The sequence below is a fragment of the Hypanus sabinus genome, chromosome 26 (genome assembly GCF_030144855.1).
Source record: "Hypanus sabinus isolate sHypSab1 chromosome 26, sHypSab1.hap1, whole genome shotgun sequence".
NCBI classification, from domain to species: domain Eukaryota; kingdom Metazoa; phylum Chordata; class Chondrichthyes; order Myliobatiformes; family Dasyatidae; genus Hypanus; species Hypanus sabinus.
In genome coordinates this window covers 28,517,625-28,540,318 of record NC_082731.1, presented here as the reverse complement: position 1 = coordinate 28,540,318, position 22,694 = coordinate 28,517,625, and the positions used below count along the sequence as shown (strand labels likewise).

The following is a 22,694-nucleotide window of genomic DNA, read 5'->3' as shown; positions in this document are numbered from 1 at the left end:
GGAAAACTGTGAAAATGCCTGTTTTATTGACACGCCAGGAAGAGACAAGGACGGAGTTTGGGATGGAAATCCAGGAAGCGGCTGCTCCCGGTCCGGACAGGGATCATGTTGACATTTTGCTGAGATTATTGGATGTGACGGGCAAGTGAAGTTACTGCACTGGGTGAATGGGGAGACGGAGCACTGTGACTATCTTGACTACTGGGGCGGAGGAACCTCGCTGACAGTGACTTCAGGTAAGACCAACTTCTCAATTGTACCTTCACGCACTAGAATTTTATTTATTTACGGTTTTGGCGAATTCGGTGATTCACCTGATATCAGTGAGATATTTAGAGCGAGTACATGAATCTCCCCGAACCGGCGGGTTTCTCTAGAGCCCAGTAACAGTACAAGGGTACATACCGCACCCCACCAGTGAACTGTCCACAGACCGGGAACAGGCTCAGGGGAATGGGGTCGGATCTTGTCACCAGACTGTGTCTTGACACCGGCCGGTTGTGCTGAGTGAGCTCAGTGTTTGGTTCAAGTCTGGCTTCTGATCCTCAGCACCAACTGAAGCCACGTTCAGGGTCTGAGCGTTTCAGTGCAGTTGAACTCGCTCCCTGTCAGTGACAACAATGGATCTGTTCCGTGTCAAGTTATTGGGATCGGGTTTTACTGTCGGCTGCTTTCATGTTGAAGGTAATGGGATTGAGACATAATCTGAGGGAATGGTTACACATGTATGATCTGGTTGATGGCTCAATACCCCCAGGGTACAGGTGGGTGTCAGTCCCATCATGTAATGTCCGGCCTGAGGTCCGTCCCGGGATACAGCAAAAGTATCGGCGATATCCCAGGATAAATTGATGGGATTGTGGTTTTAGTTTTATTCCCTGATGGGTGAGGAGGCTGGGTATGGTGGGGAAGAATTTTGGAGTGGGAAGGCAGTGGGGAAGTGGTGCAAGAGGGTAAGGCAGGGAATTGAAATCACAATTCCTTCACACATTCCGGGCAGCCTTGCATTGGTGGGCGGGGGAGAGGGGAGTGGTGCAGGTGGGGTGGGGAGGAAGCGTTTCAGTCAATAATGTGTAGTAGGCGAGCATTTAAGGGAAGGTTTGTTGATAAACGTTTGTGATCTGGAACACACTGCTTGAATAATGGTGGTGGCCAATAGTGAGTGTAGAGAGGGAACAGGAGGAGATCCGCCTTTTGTAGGGATACAGGGAAGAGCAGAGAGACCAATGGGTTTATTGAGTTTGCTCAGCTAAAGGGAAGCACAGACACTATCGGATGAATGGCCTCACTCTCTGCTCTGTCATTCAATGGAATCAGTATTTATCTTGTAAATCTGGGAAATTCTTCCTCAAAGGGATTCCAACAATCACCCAAGGATACACAGGGCATGAGTTAAATGCAGATTACAGCTCCCATGTCCTGTCCTGGCAGCCACGGATTAAATAGAAAGATCCTTCTGCACTGTCCCATCCCTCCCAGGGCAGGGGCAGCAGAGGTCAGACACAGAGTGAAGCTTCCCCCAACCTGTCCCATCACACACTCATGGGGGAGTTGAACTTCACTGTTCAAATGAACTGCTTATTCTCAGTTCACAGACAGAACAACTGCTCTAATTTCTTGCCCTCCTCCATCCCCCAACTCGGTTTTTTTAACAAGTGTTTTCCTGCATTAACCAGTGTTGTTGGTGATTCAGTAAAAGTGGTTGCGAGATAAAGTGCTGACATTTACAGAGCACTTTTCATGCAGGTACAGCAGGCGGTGAAAAAGGCAAATGGTATGTTGGCATTCATAGCAAAAGGATTTGAGTACAGGAGCAGGGAGGTTCTACTGCAGTTGTACAATGCCTTGGTGAGACCGTATGGAGAGTATTGTGTGCAGTTTTGGTCCCCTAATCTGAGGAAAGACATTCTTGCCATAGAGGGAGTACAAAGAAGGTTCACCAGATTGATTCCTGGGATGACAGGACTTTCATATGAAGAAAGACTGGATCGATTAGGCTTATGCTCACTGGAATTTTGAAGATTGAGGGGGATCGTATTGAAACGTATAAAATTCTAAAGGGATTGGATAGGCTAGATGCAGGAAGATTGTTTTTGATGTTGGGGAAGTCCAGGATGAGGGGTCACAGCTCAAGGATAAAGGGGAAGCCTTTTATGACCGAGATGAGGAGAAACTTCTTCACACGGAGACTGGTGAATCTGTGGAATTCTCTGCCACAGGAAACAGTTGAGGCCGGTTCATTGGCTATATTTAAGATGAAGTTAGATATGGCCCTTGTGGCTAAAGGGATCAGTGGGTATGGAGAGAAAGCAGATACAGGGTTCTGAGTTGGATAGTCAGCCATGATCATACTGAACGGCGGTGCAGGCTCGAAGGGCCGAATGGCCTACTCCTGCACCTATTTTCTATGTTTCTATGGTGTCCCCGAGCTCTTCACAGGCAATGAAGTAGTTTCAAAGTACAGCCCTGTTGTAGAGTCGGGAATGTGGAGCCACTCTGCACACAGCAGAATCCACAAACTGCAAGGGGAGAACGATCCGACAGTCTGTTCTGGAGATGTTATTGAAGGAGAAATATTGTCCAGGACACCGTGGACACAGTGATCCAATGGACAGGCAGAAAGTTGGATTCGGAGTGATGGGAAACAGGGCAGTACATCAAAGCAGATGAGTAGTGCAGAGGGATGGATGAACAGTCCATGGTTACCACCACAACAAAACTGACAAATCTAAACTCAGTTCATCATAATCTGCAACAGGTTTGGATCTGTGGTCAGATTTCCATCATCTTAATAATTGGTATTGTTTTTAAATCTAGTCATTAGTAATGATGACCCTTCGGTTTTACTGATGTCCCTCAGGGAAGGAGATCTCTCATCCTCACCATCCTTACCCTTTGCAGCTATATAGGACCCTGGTCAGACTCCATTTGGAGTACTGTGCTCAGTTCTGGTCGCCTCACTACAGGAAGGACGTGGAAGCCATAGAAAGGGTGCAGAGAAGATTTACAAGGATGGTTCCTGGATTGGGAGCATGCCTTATGAGGATAGATTGAGTGAACTTGGCCTTTTCTCATTGGGGCAATGGAGGATGATAGAGTTGAAAAAGATAATGAGAGGCATTGATCGTGTGGAGAGTCAGAGGCTTTTTCCCAGGGCTGAAATGGTTGCAACAAGAGGACACAGGGTTCAGCTGCAATTCATTCAGACTTTACCGGCAAAGCCCAGATCCCAAAAGACGAATGAATAAATAAAATTGCCCATCTGTTGTTCATACTCCCCGATGTTCTATCCACTTACTACAATACAGACTGAAATCAGACTGAACCTCCACCAATCTGCTGATTCACCATCGATCGTTTTGTACAAATACTCAGCTCCTGTGACCCACCCAGATCCAGTTCCCCTCTTCACCCCAGCACCCTGTGACCCACCCAGATCCAGTTCCCCTCCACTCCAGCACCCTGTGACCCACCCAGATCCAGTTCCCCTCTTCACCCCAGCACCCTGTGACACACCCAGATCCAGTTCCCCTCTTCACCCCAGCACCCTGTGACCCACCCAGATCCAGTTTCCCACTTCACCCCAGCACCCTGTGACCCACCCAGATCCAGTTCCCCTCTTCACCCCAGCACCCTGTGACCCACCCAGATCCAGTTCCCCTCTTCACCCAGCACCCTGCTGTCAGTTTGATGGGTGTTTTTATAAAGACCCAGAGGAACACTGATCCAGACAGAACTGTACTTACCACCTGCTGGTCCCGGGATGTAAAAGATCCTCAGCTGCAATCCTCAGCTGACATTATTGTGCCTCCTGCACTGTCAACACTGAGCAGCTCAGGGAACATCTGTGGGGTGAGAAACAGAGTTAATGTTTCACATCAGTGACCTTTCACCAAACTCCATCAGTCTGGTTTCTGGCTACTACACCGTTCCCAGTTTTCTTTTACTGAATTCAGAGAGGCGTGGAGGTAAATAATCTACTAACCAGAGAAACTCCGGATGCAACGTACCTTTCCTATTTTGATGAAAACAATTTGTTTTTTTTTTGGCTTCTACAACCCCAGAACATCCCAGGACCTTTCCCAACCCAGCAAGTACTTCTGCAGTGTATCACTTGTCCACAAGCTGAACTACAACATGACAATCTAGTCTGTTTGGGTGATGTTGGAAGGGAATGGTCACTTTTAGCCGACAATTCCTAAAGCTCCCCGCCATTGGAAAACCTTCATTTGAAGTCTGAAAATTCAAAGTAAAATTTATTATCAGGGTACATATATGTCACCACATACAACTCTGAGTTTCATTTTCTTGTGGGCATACTCAGCAAATCTATAGAATAGTAACTGTAAACAGGATCAATGAAACAGCAAGAGCATAGAAGACAATAAACTGTTGAAATGCAACCCTAAATAAATAGCGATAAATAACAAAGTAAAGAGTCCTTAAAGTGAGATAATTGTTTATGGGAACATCTCAATAGATGAGTGTAAATATCCTCTTTTATTCAAGAGCCGGATGGTTGAGGGTAGTAACTGTTCTTGAAACTGGTGCTGTGAGTCCTGAGGCTCTTGTTCCTTCTGCCTGATGGTAGCAGTGAGAAAAGAGCCGGGCCTGGGTGGTGAGGATCTTTGATGATAGATGCTGCTTTCTTACGACAGCATTTCATGTAGATGTGCTCAATGGTTGAGAGTGCTTTACCCATTATTTACTGTGCTGTATCCACTATCGTTTGCAGTATTTTCCATTCAAAGCCATTGCTGTTCCCATACCAGGCTGTAAAGCAGCCAATCAATACACTTCCCACTACACATCTATAGAAGTTTATCAAGGTTTTAGACATTGTGCCAAATCTCCACAGACTCCTGAGGAAGTAGGGGCACTGTCCTTCCTCTGCAATTACATTTATATGCTGAGTCCAGGACAGGTCCTCTGAGATAGTGACACCCAGGAATTTAAAGTTACTGACTGTGTGGTAGATGAATAGATAGTCACAGATTACTGATGGTCGTCCTGATGGTCCCAGGTCTTTGGTCCTGTAACTCCCTTGTTGTCAAGGGTTGACGCTGATAAACAGCAGCAAGGTTCCTCAGACCACAGCTGACCATCCCTTTCCCCTGCTGCTCAATACAAGGGAAACTGAAGATACTGTGGTTTGAATGGTGCTGGCTGTAGCTGGCATTCCCGAAGTGAACCATTTACCAGTGTCTAGCCACTTACACTGGAGTCAGTCTCACAGTTCCACAGACCACTGTGCCCCAAGATTTACTGAGTGATAGATGACACCGGAACTGTCACCACACTCCACCACATGACACGGGACCTTGCTGGAGTTCCCTGGATTAAACTGGGGATTCCACCTCCATGATTCCCTCGCAGACTAGACTTGTCAAAGGATCACAGTCACCATTCATCTCAGTGCGATTCTGGGCCTGGTGTGTTGGGAAGGCGTTTGGCTTGTAATTTCCACAGGCTCGGTGCGGTTGAAGTTCTTCCTCAGTTGCATGGGTTGAATTTTGAACGGTGTCAGATGCATCAAGGAGTGCAGAGGGTGCATCAGAAGTGCGGAAGACTTCGGAGTCCTCGTGCGAGTCTCCCAGAAGGTGAATTTACAGGTTGAGTCTGTGGTAAAGAAGGCAAACACAATGTTGGCATCAACTTCACATCGGACATTGGATGAGTACAGTTCTGGGTGTGGTGTTGGGGCACACTTGTGACTGTGGGCTCAAGCCTCCACTGTGAGACTGACCCATAGCCTCTGAGCTCAGTGACACAGATTCCCAGCTGGGTGTTGAAGTGGTGAGAGTTTTGTTTCATGGGGTGAATAATTTTGGAAATTACTCATTTATAAACAGTACTGTGCAAAAATCTTGGACACATGTATATTGCTAGCGTGCCTAAGACTTTTCCGTAGTAACATATTTGTCAAAGTGGAGTGGAGAGTGAGTTTGTAAATCTGGCGAGAGCAACACATGTTGGGAACAGTGACGGTGAAGCACCACGGGAGGGGACATGTGATAGAGCAGGGGCAGCAGTTGGCATGGGTGCAGTTCCAACCAGCTCTGAGACAACAGGCAAGGTCACTTGATTCAAAACAATTGGTTTATTGATCTTTCCAGAATGTCTCTCTGATGCTTCTCACTCCCTTCCCTTTCCCACTCTCAGTCCACAATAGAGACCCACATCAGAATCAGGTTTATCCTCACTCACATCTGCCATGAAATTTGTTTTTCTTTAGTGGCTGAGGTACAGTGCAGTACATAAAATTACTACAGTACAGTGGAGGGGTCGGGTGGGGATCCCAGCTTATGTATCTCAGACTTCAGCACAGTAGTTAGTAATGATAATGTATAACATGTCTCCTTTGTCTGCTAGTCATGCATTTACTTACAGAACTTCTGTGAATTTCTTTCCATTTCAGATGTCAAGTCCACACCATCAGTCTACATCACTCGTTCCTGCACCACAGAATCTGACCAAGGCATCAGGCTCCTCTGTCTGGTCAAGGACTATCAGCCTGAGAGCATCAGTCAGACATGGTCCACTAACAGTGGGGACATCACCACTGGAATCAAGAAATACCCGGCGGTGTTGGGGCAAAATTCAAAGTACACGATGAGCAGCTTGCTTGAAGTCTCTGCGGCAGACTGGAAGAAGAATAAAGTCTACACGTGCAAGGCAGGGACGGTGACAGTGGGGTTCCAGCCATTACAGAAACCTCAATGTTAGTATGAGACATAATTTTCTCTTAAAAGCTGCATTGATCTCAGAGTGTAAATCTGGAACACGAACCCTTGTCAGATAATATTCAGCACGGCAATTAACTCCTTTATTCTAATCTTACAATGGCAGTATGACTCCTCACCAAAATCACAGTGAGAAAACGTATGGAATTGATATGGGGGGAAACATCCTCCTGAACTCAATGAAACTCCGTATCAGCGGAGGGTGGAGGAAACAACTTGTGCTGATCTGCCTCCATTGTATCCACTCCTTTCAGGAACCTCTCCACCATCCCATCCCACAAAAACCTCCCTACAGATCAGCTCCTGTACACATACAGAGACCGCTGGCCCATCGTACCCCTCCACACAGAACAACAATTTAAACTTTACCCCACTCCTCCTGCACTTTCCCCTCCACCCTGCAGCTGCCCCTCTTCTGGTAAAAGCAATCCCTGGTGAATGTGATGAAGAAATCCACTCCACTGCCCTTCTTTAACCATCTTCTTCACAGATCTGAACAAACATTGCAGATACAACAAAATAATTCCCTCCTGTCCATCTGTTCTTCTTTCTCATTGAACCTAAAATTGTTTTTCCCAAACTCACCAGTGGAAACAGTACCACACCATGTACTCCTGCTCACAGGAGCTGGTATCAGTCATTCTCCATTAAACAATTAGATCACGGCAGGTCTGCACCTCAACCCCATGACCCACCTCTCTGCATTATCATAGCATAGTGGGACACGCTGCTGGGAGACCCAAGTGATACACCCAGCCCTCCCACTCACTGGTGTGAACCATCAGATCATCAGATCAGCTGTAAATTAACACCATTCTTGAGAAAGCTGGAACCGGGGAACTTGCCCGGGATGAGGGGGAATGAAATCCAAAGCATGGGCAAAGCAATCATGTACTGACAGATATTAAATGTGTTACAGCTCCGAAGCTCAGCTCCCTTGTTCCATCCCGGGAGATGATCCACAGTCAAGCAAATGCTGTCCTGGGCTGTGTGATATCTGGATTCTCTCCTGACAACGTTACAGTATCCTGGAAAAAAGCTGGATCTGCCCAAGAAGGCATTGTTCTCCGTTCCACTCGGAGATCTGGTGGTGGATTTGAAACAATCGCTTATCTGACAGTGCCTGTGCAGGAATGGACCAAGAAACAGAAATATACTTGTGAAGTGAATCACACACCTTCCGGTTTCAGTGGTCAGGTCAACATGACGTATCAAGAAGGTGAGTGATGTTCGAAGAAAAATTAATTAACTTATAGCACTAAACTACCTAACTGATACTCCCACACAATTCCTGTCCCTACTGTCACTTGTTGAGTGATGTACAGATGATCTTTGCACTTTGAATCAAATCATATCACCAGCAGCTTTAACCCCATCTACTGGGCAGGAAAGGTGTTAGATGAGGTCACCTGTCCATTCTGTCTCAATAATTTTAGTCGTATCTGTTTGTAGTTATAATGAATATAAGTTAGTGAGCAAAGCTCACGCCCAATGATTTACCATCTGGAGAAAACCTCCCTGTTCCCTTTTCACTGTCTTATCAGTGTTAGTTCCTAAAAATTATCTCTGCAATTTTGTATTTGCTTCAGTCCTCAGAGTCTGTTGCCAGTGTTTCCTGAGAGACTCTTCTGTCGATTGTCCACTCACTGAAATGTAGGTGTCTGGATTATTTTTGAATTGTTGCCCAATCCTTGTGAATATTGTGACCTTGTGTCCTCAGATCCTCGATCTGGTTCAGAGAGCACATGCATTTATCATGGCTGACACAACCTCATCTCGATAGGATGCGATATACAGAGGATAGAGAGTGGGAATATGTGGGACTCCCTTTTTTCCAAGCATGGGAAAAGAGCTGAAAATATCTAACATTTAAATCTATGAATCTTCCATTTTCAGATGAAAACTGTCCTTTGGAGCCTGTGCCAATGTTCTTTTACCAGAGTAATCTCAATGCAACATACTCCGATGGTTCTACCCTGCAGTATCATTGTTCTGAAGGAAAGTGTGAAATAAAGTGATTGGCTGTGTAATCAATTCGTCATTGAATTTCATAACAATCCAGTTACTGGATTCCAGACCTGCCCCTGGTATCCATTGGGATGGAAATTTAACAAAGAGAGAAGAAAACACATGATTCAAACTGACTACCCCTCCAATCACATTTCTATTCGACTTTCTATTAACCTTGTGGCCACCTTTTTCAGTTTGACTTCTCAGTCCTATTCTGACATGTCTGTCCATGGTCTCCTCTACTGCCCTGGTGAGGCCAAAGTCAGGTTAGAATACCAAAACCTCATATTTCATCCAGATACCTGCCAACCTGGTAGCTTGAGTTCTAATTTCTGCAACCTCCAGTAATCTCCCCCGGTTCTCTATTCCCTTTTTTTTCTAATCGCCATATTAGATACCACCTCATTCTATCACCTCTCCTCATCTGCCCATCATTTACATTTGTTTCCCCTCCTCTTGAACCTTTCCTCCATGGTCCACTGTCCTCTCATATTCCTTCTGCGTCAGCCATTTATCTCTTCCATTTATCACCTGCCAGCTTTCTACTTCATACCCATTGCCCTTTCCCTCTCACCTGGTCTCACCTCTTATCTGACAGAATGTATTCTTCTCCACTCCACTCACTTATTCTGGCTTCTGCCCACTTCCTTTCCAGTACTGGTGAAGTCACTTGGCCCGAAAGATCGACTGTTTATTTCCCACCATAGATGCTGCCTGACTTCCTGTGTTTCTACAGCATTTTGTGTGCGTTGTTCAAGATTTCCAGCATCTGTAGTATCTCTTGTGTTTCTGGTTGTCCATACACTCACTCATTTGTGTACATTGTTGCTTCAGTGTGACTCAGATCCCAATTCCAGTTTCCTTGGTCAGATTCCCTCCTGTCTGACTCCAGTCAACAAGAACTGGAACCTGTTTTTCACCCAGTGGCTGAGGCACGAGGTGATGAAGGTGAACGGGGCTGAAATTCAAAATCGATTCAGTCAAAGGACGGATGACCCTTTGATAAAGTTGGGCACAAGACAAATTGGCGAGACAAGACACAGTCTTCTAACCAGTCTCCTGTCCAATCTGATATGCTTTGTGCATAAATCCTGGATCAGACAAATTGTTAAAGTTACATTGATCCACATGCAGGACACTGAATTCAGTCCAAGAGGGAAACTCAGTGATCCCAAAGAATGTCAGAAAGGACAATGTTTTGTTAGAATTACACAAGCACAGATATACATGCTTCTTGTGGAATAACACCAGCAATAAGTGGAGCGATCTTGACTCTGTCAGGTTTTATGAGAGGATCACATTTCCCAGGGACTGCTGAACATCAAGACCAGGCTGATACATCAAGAAACCTGCCAAAACACGTTTAACAACACAGTGCTGATTAAACTAGGATTCACAATTCCGTGACCCTTCAGTGTACACCAAGGTTTACAGATTTGTGATATTACACAACAGCAATGATCATCTAGACTACACAATGGACTTTCTGTTTTAAAAGAAAATTGCTCATAATCTAACTGACATGAGATAGGTTAAGAATTCCACATCATACTTTGTCAGATGACCCGTCCCAGTCAGACTGGACAGTGTGTGTTACATCTGCTCTTCCTTCAGACAAAGACACTGACTCACAGTCTCACTGAAGGTCTCAACCATGACACAAACACAATCAGCCTCCACACTAAATGTCAAAGAGCAAAAGGGGACCGAGTGTGTAAATGGTGTACACGAAGTGCAGAGAGCTGCAATGTCCGTGAACTGATGATCGTGCATTGGGAGACGGCCTCAACAACTTCACACAAAACCGACACTAACCCAGAGGACAGGTGACCCAACACTTGATCAAAGAGCTGTTTTATTCATTTATCATTTCCTATCAATCACTGATTGCTCTGGAACTGAGGGACTTGCTGCCTCATTCCTGATGGTGATTCAGGTTCAGCCGTGTTGCTGCAGGTCTGGAGTCACAGACCAGCCGGACCAGATGGGACTCTCCGGAAGTTATCACAGGGAATGACACTACAAATACCTCCATAGACATCTTTCAATTCCAAAAAGCATTGTTGAATTGAATTTAAACTCCCATCCACCAGGTTGGGATTTGAAACTTTTTTCCCAGTTCATCAGCCCAGCAACTTAACAACACACTCTGACCATGGCTGCTCATTTCAAGAGAGACAGAGGCTTCAGTGTTTGTACGCAGGAATGCTAAAACCACAGGCACCAGCAGAAGTAGTGCAGGTGTATGAGGGAGCAGAGTTGAAAGAATATGATGTCTTCTGAAGCTTGTGTTGGCCGTGAAGGTTGCAGAGATGGGGAGAGGCACAGCCACAGTAAAACTGGAATGTCAGGATGTGAAGTTATTAAACTGAGTGAATCCCAGGCTCAGCCCAGATGGAGAAAGGGATTCTCATTGATTCAGTGTTCATTGTTACTGATCAATGGCACTGAGTCTCCAAGCAAAGAATATACTGAGCTGTGTCTCTGCTGAGAAATCTGCATGCTTCTCTGTCTCACAGTGAACCAATTGGTACAGTTATTAGAAAGGGATTCAAAACCGATTAGCACATCCTTTGTTCTGATTTTCTTTTCTGAATCAAAACTTACAGGAATATAAGACACGCGATACAGTCCTGGGTGTTTCTGTTATTCTGTTTACATTAAATGCAGCTGTCATATACTGATGATCTGTGTTGACCTAACACAACCAAAAGAAATATCTCCAGTCCGATTCTGAGCATTTCCATTTGTAATCCACAGAATTGTCTGTCTTTATTCAAAATCCTGACATTGAAGAGATGTGGAACTACAAGACTGCTACCGTGAAGTGCACGGTTCTCTGTACAGATCCCGAAGATATCCACATCTCTTGGCACGTGGGCGGGAAGGAGAAAACTAAAGGAATTCACACCCATCAAGCGGAGAGGGACGGGTCCCGATACAGAGTGCTCAGCGAACTCCAGATCAGTGTGGAGGAGTGGTTCAGTGGGGTGGAGTACGAGTGCTCTGCTCAGGAATCTCCTTCATCTTCTCGAGTGTCAGCAAGGACCAATAGTACCAAAGGTGGGTCAGAGACCAGTGATTAAATGGCCAGCATTAGTTACTTGAGTCAAAATGTTTGACATTTCCTGTTTTCTTGTCTATTCCAGTCGAGATAAGAGGTCCCAAGGTCAGACTGCTGCCTCCACCTCAGGAAGAGACCACGAAGAGACAAACGGCCATACTGGAGTGTGTGGTCTCTGGATTCTACCCGGACCAAATAAATGTCATCTGGGAGAAAGGCAGCACTGTGATCACCTCCAACACCAGCGCTACACCGACCATTCTGGAGCAGGGGTGGACTTTCAGTGCCAGACACTTCCTGACCGTGAGTTTACAGGAGTGGGAGACAGAATCAGAATCAGTCTTCAGCTGTACAGTGATTCATCCCCCCTCCAACACACGTATCAAGAAGCAAGTGAAGAATATCCAAGGTAGGGTCCTGGGACTCACCCCATTTGTGAAATTGTTTACATTGTGCTATGAATTCAAGGTCAGCACTAAATCACAGTGTTGTTCTGGTATAGTTATTTGATGGAACTGATAAAGTTCCAAGTATATTTATTATCAAAGTATGTGAACCATATACAACCTTGAGATTCTCTTGTTGCAGGCAGTCACAAAACAAAGAAACACAATGGAATTCAGAGTCAAACTTCCAATGTATGAAAAAGAAAGAACGAATTGTGTAAACAATAAAATATTCAAACAAACAATCCACAGAACCTGAACCATAGAGTCCCCTAAAGTAAATCCACAGCCACGTCACCAGTTCAGCACTGCAACCGGTCCAGGAGACCGATGGCTGCAGGCCACCGCCACGGAGCCAGGCTCAGTGCTGAGGTGAGTGCCGATGGCTGCAGGCCGCAGCTGCGGAGTCAGTTCAGTGCTGAGGTGAGGGAAGCCTCATAGAGTAGTGAGCTGAACACCGGTTTGTCCATTGACTCAGCTTCAATGTCTTCATCTTTTTAATCTCACTTGGCACTTAAGTTGGCCAATCATTGGTCTGTTTTCTGCTCTCAACCAACATAATCCACATTTTCACCATAGACACAATACTATCCCAGAAAATACTTTCAGAACTGGAGGAGAATCCAGATCATTTCACAGGACAGACACTCTGGAAATCACTGATACTCATCATCCAAATGCTCCCTCCCTCTGCCTTTGAACATAATCCCAGCCCCTGATTAGTGCCACAGTTGGGACTGAATTTCCAGCAGAGCAGCTCTCCCTCTGCTCCTGTGTGGGAATAGTCAGCCTGGACAATGTGCAGAAGCCTCTGGAGGGCAGCGTGAACACACAATATTCTGACAAAGCAGCAGCAAATGTTAGTTGCATCTAACAGAGAAAAAGAGTGCATTTAATATTAGTCACAAAAACTAAATGTTTCTCATAAATTCTGCAATATGATGTGTATTTTCTGGAAGATTTTCACGTGATACTTTGCTCTGTTTCCTGTTCCACCAACGCACTCTGAAATACTGGGAATTTTCTGTATTTGTTTTAATAAGTGGCTGGAAACAGTTTAAGTGACCATGAAACTGCAAGAACAATGCAAGGGTCAATCTTGCTCATTTACATTCCCTCAGGGTGTCTACCCTAGGGAAGATTCCTTTCTTCACCAATGTAGATTGGTCTCATCTCCTCTTGATGGGACTGGCAAATCATTGAGCAGAGATGAACAGAAATGTTGGTCTTGACAGTGAGAAATTCATCCATTGGGGAATGGGGAAATAATAATTGTGACGTTTCTCCCAGCTGAATGTTCAGACACTTCAGTCACTTTAAGCAAACCTTCCTTCGAAGAGATCTGGACGAAGAGGACAGCAACCATTCTGTGTGAGGTGGTTCACAATGATTTACTGGGATTCAGTGTAACCTGGCAGGTGGACGGAAGGAAGAGGGAAGATGGGGTGAGGACTTTGGGTCCAGACAGCAGCGGAGGTGAAGACATGATCACCAGCAGACTGACAGTCCCTGCTGCAGAGTGGAACAGTGGGGCTGAGTTCTCGTGTGTGATAGAGGATGAGAGTTTGCCAACACCAGTGAAGAAATCCATCAGGAAGGACACAGGTACGTGTGGACAGAATTCAGTGTGAGTCTAATCTCAGCAATTTGACAGATTTATCACCATCCAGCACTGTGATAGACGATAGAAAATGAGTACAGCAGCAGGCCATTGGGTCTCTCGATCTGCTGAACCATTCAGTCTGGTCTCAGCTGATCATCCAAACTCAATCCCTATTCCTATTTTCTCCAGATATCCTTTGACCCATTCACATGAAGAAGTACATACAACCCATCCTTGAATATATTACATGTTAATTCTTCAAGTGCTTTCTGTGGGGAGAGTTCCATAGGTTCTCACTCCTTCTCACACGTACACAGCTGAGACTGCCACCCCTGCACCAGGGGAGATGGAACAAACAGCACAGGGTGATGCTGTTACGTACCGCGTAACCGGGTCACTTACCAGCAAAGATAGAGAGGTCCGTTGAAGTCTGATGGTAGTATTTTTAACAGTATTTATTGATAAAAATACACAAAAATAATATTGATGCAAACATACAGATAATATACGTCGTCAATACTAAATCTAAAAGCGCGGGTATAATAATAATCAATAAGAAATAGCTTTATCGTTGTCTAGGGGGTATTGTATTGTCCGATGGAAATATAAAAGTCACTTTAGTTCACTCAAGCTGCAGCTTTTTGGTTGGAGAGAAAGCCGGGTTAAAACTTGCCCATTCCTTTTATGATGTCAATCCTTCGAGAGTCGTTGGGAGTTGATTTCCCCGTTTGTTAGCTAAAAACCGCTCTTCCATGGTAAAGGCCCACCGATTCCGGGGCAAATGGAAAAGGATGCATTTGGCCTTCCCACCGGCTTTTGCTAAAATGGGATCACTAGCATTTCTTCTCGTGAATCTGAGGGGCTGTGCCCACAGACCCTCTTTTATCCTGACTCACGGGGTCTCAGATGTCAATCAGGTTGGGATGATGCAATCCCTCCACCAACCTCCCCCCCCCCCTCGGTTCATTGCCTGGGGGGGCTTCGATGCATTGTACAGCTTTCAATACACAATTCCAAAAGACAATGACCTGTTCCGCGGCTTTTTATCTCGGAGGCCAAGGAAACATTCCAACCATTGAGGAATCTGTGTGTCTCTCTCTCATTTCCTGGGTCTCCTGACTCGAATCAATAGCGATCCTGCGATTCTCAAAAAGGAGGGGGCCACGGGCGTAACAATGCAAGTCCAGGGGCTGAGTTCCACTTTCTGTCGAGTTGCTGTGTTCGGTGACTCCCATTGATTGAACTGAATGGACTAACCTCGCTGGAAGCTGTAAAATGCAGCAGGTTCAAGATTTCCACTCCACAAATCCCAATGATGAGCAGAAAGGGAAAAGCCTTTAGTTTCAGATAAAGTGAAGCCTCTCAGATTTAGAAATTGTTCATGTTGGTACAAGACCAGAATGTGTTGGGTAGGGAGGGAATTATTGGAAGATTCATTCTAACAGATTCTCTCTGTTCCAGGTGGTGTTGTGACTCATCCTCAGGTCTACCTCCTCCCCCCATCATCGGATGAGATAGACACCGATCAGACTGGGACCTTGATGTGTCTGGTCACCAAGTTCTCTCCCGCAGAGATCTATGTGGCCTGGATGGCCAATGACACCCTCCTGAAGACAGGGTTTGTGAACCAGCCGGTGACCAAGGACCCCAGAAAAGGCTGGAACACAATGACCAGTCAGCTGAAGGTTTCTCCTGAGGAGTGGAAGAGCGGCACCACTTTCTCCTGTGTGGTGGGTCATGAGTCGCTCACAACCAACCTGTTCCGAAGCATCAATAAATCTCACAGCAAACCCACTCTGGTCAATGTCTCACTTGTTCTGACTGATAGTTTTAAATCTTGTGTGTAACACTGTGTGATTCAATCCATGAAACCCTAGTTTTGTTAGTTTTACGATTATTAATTATCACAGAGGGTTATTTTGCTGATTAAAACATGTTTAAGATCTGGACCTTTTGAAATAACTAAGAATAAAATTAAGATCAAGAACAAAATTAAGGAACAAACATGATTCACCTCAAATCTCTGAGTTTGTACGTACATCCTAAGACCTTCTTCTGCCATGTTTGAATGGATTTCAACCCTGTGTGGGACTGCACAATGTATTAAATCTCTGTTTGTGTCAATGTACCGATCCAAGTACAATAAATATGATTTGAAAATGTTTTAGCTGTGATTTTTGGAGACAAGAATTTAGGAATCTTCGACATGAGGTGTGGTAGGTGACGCACACTTGGGGCGAAATAGGTGTCTTTGTATCTATGGTGTCTAAATCCTTCCTACACCAGGAGTCCCAGTGATCAGCTGTCAACTAATGGTCAGAGAAATTAGAACCTACGGCCATCTGACAAAGAGGTGAGAGAGCCAACCACTGACCAGACAATATATTTGTGTCAAAGATGTCGGATCACTGTTTGAGGGCTCCTTGTCCCCACTAACTTTGCTGCTCCTCATCTGGTTCATGTGTGACGCTAACTAAATGAAACATACCATTGTTGGAAACTGTTCTGTTGCAATGGTGCAGTTAAGCATCTGTCTGTCAGGGCAAACACGAGGCAAATGAGCTCATGTCATAGATTAACATAAGGAATTATGATACCGTAAACATTCGTGAGACTTGGTTGCAGGAGAGGCAGGACTGGCAGCTCAATATTCCAGAGTTCCATTGTTTCAGACATGTCAATGCAGGAGGGATTAAAGGGAGAGGAATGGTGTTATTTGTGATCAGTCAGGAGAGACTGGAGAACTCCTCTATTTAGGTTTATGGGTGGAAATGAGGAATAAGAAAGGTATGACCACGTTAATGGGCCTATATTAAAGACCAACCAACAGTCTACAGGATTTAGAGGTACAAATTTGTAGGGAGATCGCAGACTGTTGCAAAACACATAAGGTTGTGATGGTAGATCATTTCAACTTTCCACATATTGACTTGGACTCCTATTCTATAAAAGGGATGGAGTTTGTGAAATGTACACAGGAAAGTTTCCTTAATCGGCATGGAGAAATCCCACCGAGAGTGTGTGGAATACTTGATGCCTTTTAAGGGAAGCTGACAGAAGATTGTGTAAGGGAACACTTGGCATCTACTGATCAAAATGCAATTAGTTTCAAAAGAAATATGGAAAAGATAAATCTGGTTCACAGGTTCAGATTCTAAATTCGAGAAAGGCCGATTTTGATGGTATCAGAAAGGATCTGGCAAGTGTGAGTTGGGACAGATTGTTTTCTGGGAAAGGTGTTCTCGGTAAGTGGGAAGCCTTCAAATGTGAAATTTTGAGAGCACATTGCTTGTCTGTGCCTGTCAGAATAAAAGGCAATGATGACAGGTTTAGGGAGCCTTGGTCTTCAAGAGATATTGAGGCCCTGGTGAAGAAGAAAAAGGAAGTGCTCAGCAGGGTCAGGCAGGTAGGAACAAATCAGGTATTTATGGGGTATAAGAATTGCAGAAAAAACCCTAAGAAAGAAATAAGAAGAGCTAAATGAATGGACGAGGTTGCCCTAGCAGGCAAAGTGAGGGAGAATCCTATGGGATTGGACAGATATGTCAAGAAAAGGCAGTAAATTTGATTGGATATTGGCTTTGTGGAAGAAGCCAGAGATGGTAGCAGATGGTTGCTTCTCTGACTGAAGGCTTATGACTGGTGGAGTTCTGCAGGGATTGGTGCTGGGTCCATTGTTGTCTGTCATCTGTACCAATGATCTAGTTCAGGGATGGCCAACCAGTGGCGCATTTTACCGCAGTGATAATAATAAAAAAGTAACCCCACTCATGCAAAAAGTATTAACCAAAAACTGATTTGCAGAAAAAAAACTATAACTGGAATTCAAGTAGCTTAGATCTAGAAATGGGATTTACTGAGAATAAATCTAAAACTTAGCGATTATTTTTAGTGATTTTATTATTTTGTGCACATCTTTTGGTGAATATTATCTTCTTTGACATTAAATCTGCTTTCAATTTAAAAAAAAATGTTCAATGAGTCAAACTAGGAAAGAGAGACTTTTGTTCTGCAGTTGTTCCATAACTGTTCAATACACATTTGATACTCATTTGATCCTCAGTCGCCAGGCGTCTGCACCAGTGATGCATCTCAGGCTCTTGCCAATCAGTTTACAATTGACACTAATGTGCTATGGAGTTGTGCTTTGTTTGTCTTTTGTGAACATTTGCAGTTGTGTGCTTTTTCGAAAATTAAGCCTTGTTTTTACATTCAGTTACCCATCATAGTGCAAAAGAAAACAGAAAGTGATAGCAAGCATGAATTCAATGAACAGTGGGAAAATGAGTTCTTATTTATAGCAGGTCTGTCAGGAAAACCATTGTGCATTGTTTGTGAAAACACTTTCTCACCTAATACAAGACATGGTCTTAATAGATACTATAAAACACAACATCAGACTGAAATAGAAGGAAAACTGAAGCTACTACTTGGGTCTGAGTTACAGAAAGAATAAGTGATTAATAAAAAGGAAGAAGTCAAAAGGAGAGAAAATATATTTGTTAATGGAAGTTGTTAAAGTTTGGCAATGACTGAAGCATGCTACAAAATTACTTTAGCGTTGGCCAAAAAACGGAAGTCTTTCTCTGATGGAGAAGAAATTATTAAGCCTTGCCTGCAAATATTTGCAAGATGTCTTGGTGATAAAAGTATCGAAAGGAAAGTACTTGTAGATGAAATTGCTCTGTCAAAGCAGTTACGAGAAGCACTGAGGAGCTCTGTCATGATGTATCTGAGCAACTGAAAGACCTTGTCCATGCTTGTACTTTCTTTTCTTCAGCTTTGGACGAATCTGCTGACGTATGTGATGTAGCCCAGTTAAGCATTTTTATAAGAGGAATTGATGATAATATTAGCGTCTTTGAGGAACTTATTGGTCTTCAGTCTCTTCATGGAAAAACAAGAGGATCAGACATATTTGACAAAGTGAAATCATGCCTAGAAAATCTACAACTAGATTCCAGTAAACTCATTGGTGTTTGTACTGATGGAGCGCCGGTAATGATAGGTAAAGCCGCTGGGACTACTGCTTGAAAACTTTTTAGGTTGTCCTCTACTAAAATACCACTACATTATACACCGAGTCACTGTCTGGAAAAACTTTAAATTTGCAGCATGGTATGCTACTGGTTGTGAAATGTGTGAATAAAGTTAAAGCAAGAGGATTAGACAGATGGGAATTCAGAGAATATTGTGAAATGTTAGATGTGGAATATGGCGATCTCGTCCTTCATTACGAGGTGCGCTGGCTTTCTAGAGGACAGGTTCTGAGTACATTTTGGAAACTGAAAAATACTGTTCATAATTTTCTAGAAAAAAAAAGAGCTGCCTGAGGAAAGAGCCCTTTTAACAATTGACTATTTGATTTAGGATTTTTAGTTGATGTTTAAAGCATCTCAATGATCTAAATTTGAAACTCCATGGTAAGAACAAATTGTTTCCTAGCTTAATAAATGAAATCGATGCTTTCAAGATGAAGTTAAAACTGTTCACCTCTCAGTTAGAAAATGAGGATTTGAGCCAGTTTCCACACTTAAAAGATCAGAGTGAATGTGCTGAAGTTAACGGCAATTTTACAAAATATATTGAAAAAAATCAGGTTATTGCAAGAGTCTTTTGAAAGTTGTTTTCATGATTTTGCTAAAGAAGTAGGCTGCATACTTGCATTTATAAACCCATTTTCACTTGAACAAAGATCATGAAGATGCCTAGTAACACAAGTATAGAACTTACTGACTTGAAAACAAATTCATTATTGAACATGAAATTTGATGAGCTTCCCTCAGTCCCAAATGCTTCTGACATGATTAATTTCTGGCGATCATTACCCTGTGAACATTTTCCAGAGCTAAGAAAATTTGCCCAGACTTATATCTGTCATTTTGGAAAGACGTACAGATATGAACAAGCATTTTCAGCCAAGTAATTGATTAAAAACAAAATGAGGTCACGACTGACTGATTCTAATTTAAAGAATTCTCTGCTGCTCTCAGTAATTAATTTATCTCCAAATATTAAAATCTTGGCAAAATCAAAACAGACTCAAAAGTCTCATTAAGGTAAATAATGTTTATCTTGTTTTTATGTTAAATCAATATATCATATAAAAATGCTAAATATGTCTATATTAACATATTTTTACAAGAAATGAATGGGGGTACAAAAGTTGTATGGCGCATCTGAACTCGTGCGTGAAAAAATTGATGCATGGAATGTAAAAGGTTGGCCACCCCTGATCTAGATGGTAATATAGTTAACTGGATCAACAAATTTGTAATTGACACCAAGATTGGGGGGTGGAGCGGACAGCAAGGAAGAATATCGGAGCTTGCAGTGGGATATGGACCAGATGGTAAAATAGCAGATGGAATTTAATGTAGGCAAGTGTGAAGTGTTGCACTTTGGTAGTACCAACCAGGGTAGGACTTACACAGTGAACGATAGGACACTGAGGAGTGTGGTAGAACAAAGGGATCTGGGAATACAGGTCCATAATTCACTGAAAGTGGAGACACTGGTAGATAGGGTCATAAACAAATCTCTGGCACATTGGTCTTCATAAGTCAAAGTACTGAGTACAGGAGATGGGAAGTTATCTTAAAGTTGTATAAGACATTCATGAGGCCTCATTTGGATTACAGTGTGTAGTCACTAACCTACAGGAAAGATGTAAATAAGCTTGAAAGAGTACAGAGAAAGTTTAAAAGGATTCTACCAGGACTGGAGAAACTGTGTTATAAGGAAAGATTACAAAGTTTAGGACTGTTTTCCCTGAAACATAAAAGATTGAGGGGAGATTTGATGGTGGAGTACAGATTTATCGGGGGTATCGATACATAAAAGCAAGCAGGCTTTTTCCACTGAGGTTGGGAAGAATGCCAACTAGTGGTCATAGGTTAAGGGTGAATGGTGAAATGTTGAAGGAGAACATGAGGTAAACTTCTTCGCTCAGAGATTTGTGAGAGTGTGGAATGAGCTGCCAGAACAAGTGATGCTTGCAAGCTTGATTTCAATGTTTAAGAGAAGTTTGGATGGTTAGATGGATGGGAAGGGTATGGAGGGTGATGGTCTGGGTGCAAGTCAGTGGGACTTAGCAGTTTAAATGACTCAGCACAGACTAGATGGGTTGAAAGGCCTGTCTGTGGACTGTACTTTTCTACAACTCAATGGGCAGAAAAATGGCAGATGGAATTTAAGTGTGATGTGTTGCAATTGGCCTTCACAAATCTAGGTATGGTGTACAGGAGATTGGATGTTATGTTGAAGTTGTATAAGACATTCCTGAGGATAAATTTGGAGTGTAGGTACATGAATGGGTGGGGCATGAATGGCTATGTTCTGGGTGCAAGTCAATGTGTCTGGGCAGTTTAAATACTGGATGGGCCGAAGGGCCTGTATCTGTAACTGAAGTCAGACAGTGACTGCGACAAGACTGTCTGTGTCTACATTCCTTAGAGTTTAGAAGAATCCAGGATTTCTGGACTCAAGCATATCAGATACAAAAGGGGCACAAGAGGGTTGATGTTGAGAGATTGTCATCTGTCAGAGAGCAATGAATAAGGGGACATTGTTAAGAAATAAGGAGCCGGATATTTGAAACTGAGGTGCAGAGAAATTTCTTCTCTCAGAGGGAAAAAATCCCCAGAAATCTCAGCCCAGAGCATGGAATCTGGTGGTCTACATTTTCTCCTGTTTTCTTTTCTTCTTGTGAGTTCAGTGATGACAGAGACAGAGATAATTGCAAGAAGAGACAAAGGATAAATTCAGAACTATGCAAATAAAGAAACTGTGCAAGTGTTTGAAGAGGGAAGGCAGAGGACAATCTGAGTGGCTAAAGCAGAGACAGACAGACCCAGAGAGAGTCACAAGGAGACCTTCAAAAGGATCATTGGCATCGGTGCCCTTCAAACAGGACCTCACCTTCAGTGTGTCTCAACAAAATCTCCCTTACTCTGCAGGACACAGAACATGTTATGTGATCCACAAGGTGCCTAACTTTCTGCAGAATTCGAAAAGACCATAAGAGAAAGGAGCAGAATTAGGCCATCTTGCCCATCGATTCTGCTCCACTATTCAATCATGGCTGATCCTTTTTTAACTCCTTTTCAACCCCAGTTCTCGGCCTTCTCCCCATAACCTTTGATGCCATGTCCAATCAAGAACTTATCAATTTCTGCCTTAGATATACCCTACCATTTGGCCTCCACAGCTGCAAATTCCACAAATTCACCACACTTTGACTAAAGAAATTTTTCCACATCTCTGTTTTGAAAAGGCGCCTCTCTATCCTGAAGCTGTGCCCTCTTGTCCTAGACTTTCCCACCATGGGGAACACATCTATTCTGACTAGGCCTATCAACATTCGAAAGGTTTCAGTGAGATCCCCCACATCATTCTGAAATGACCCACAGCCAGCAAATGTTCCTCATATGATAACCCTTTCATTCCTGGAATCATCCTTGTGAACCGTCCCTGGACACCCTCCAATGCTAGGGCATATTTTCTAAGATGAGCGGCCCAAAACCATTCACAATACTCAAGGTGAGGCCTCACTGGTGCTTTATAAAGCCTCAGCAGCACGTCCTTGCTCTTGTATTCTTGTACTCCTTATACACGTTTGTGCTCAAGCGACTGGAACCGTGACACCAGTTCTGATTCAGTGTAGAGTGTTTTGTATTTCTCACTTGAGCCAAACACAGCAGCTTCATTGTTGGGTCAGAGATTAGCTGTTATTCCCGGATGGTGATTGAGTACAGATGTTCCTCCCAGGTCGACCCAATGAGAGGATTAGTGTGTGGAAGTGTCAGTGTTACCAAGCCAAGATGAAT

General features: G+C 43.7%; 1 gene segment (V, D, J or C); it reads left to right on the top strand.

The window, feature by feature from the left end:
• Positions 1 to 112: 112 nt before the first annotated feature.
• LOC132381715 (Ig heavy chain C region-like) lies at positions 113 to 16,028 on the top strand (the record flags this gene model as incomplete). The annotated part of the segment is given in 7 exon segments: positions 113 to 236; positions 6,419 to 6,721; positions 7,663 to 7,962; positions 11,514 to 11,816; positions 11,903 to 12,226; positions 13,554 to 13,868; positions 15,328 to 16,028. Coding segments are annotated over 7 exon segments (2,055 nt in total), but the record flags the coding sequence as incomplete, so codon positions are not given.
• Positions 16,029 to 22,694: the final 6,666 nt, after the last annotated feature.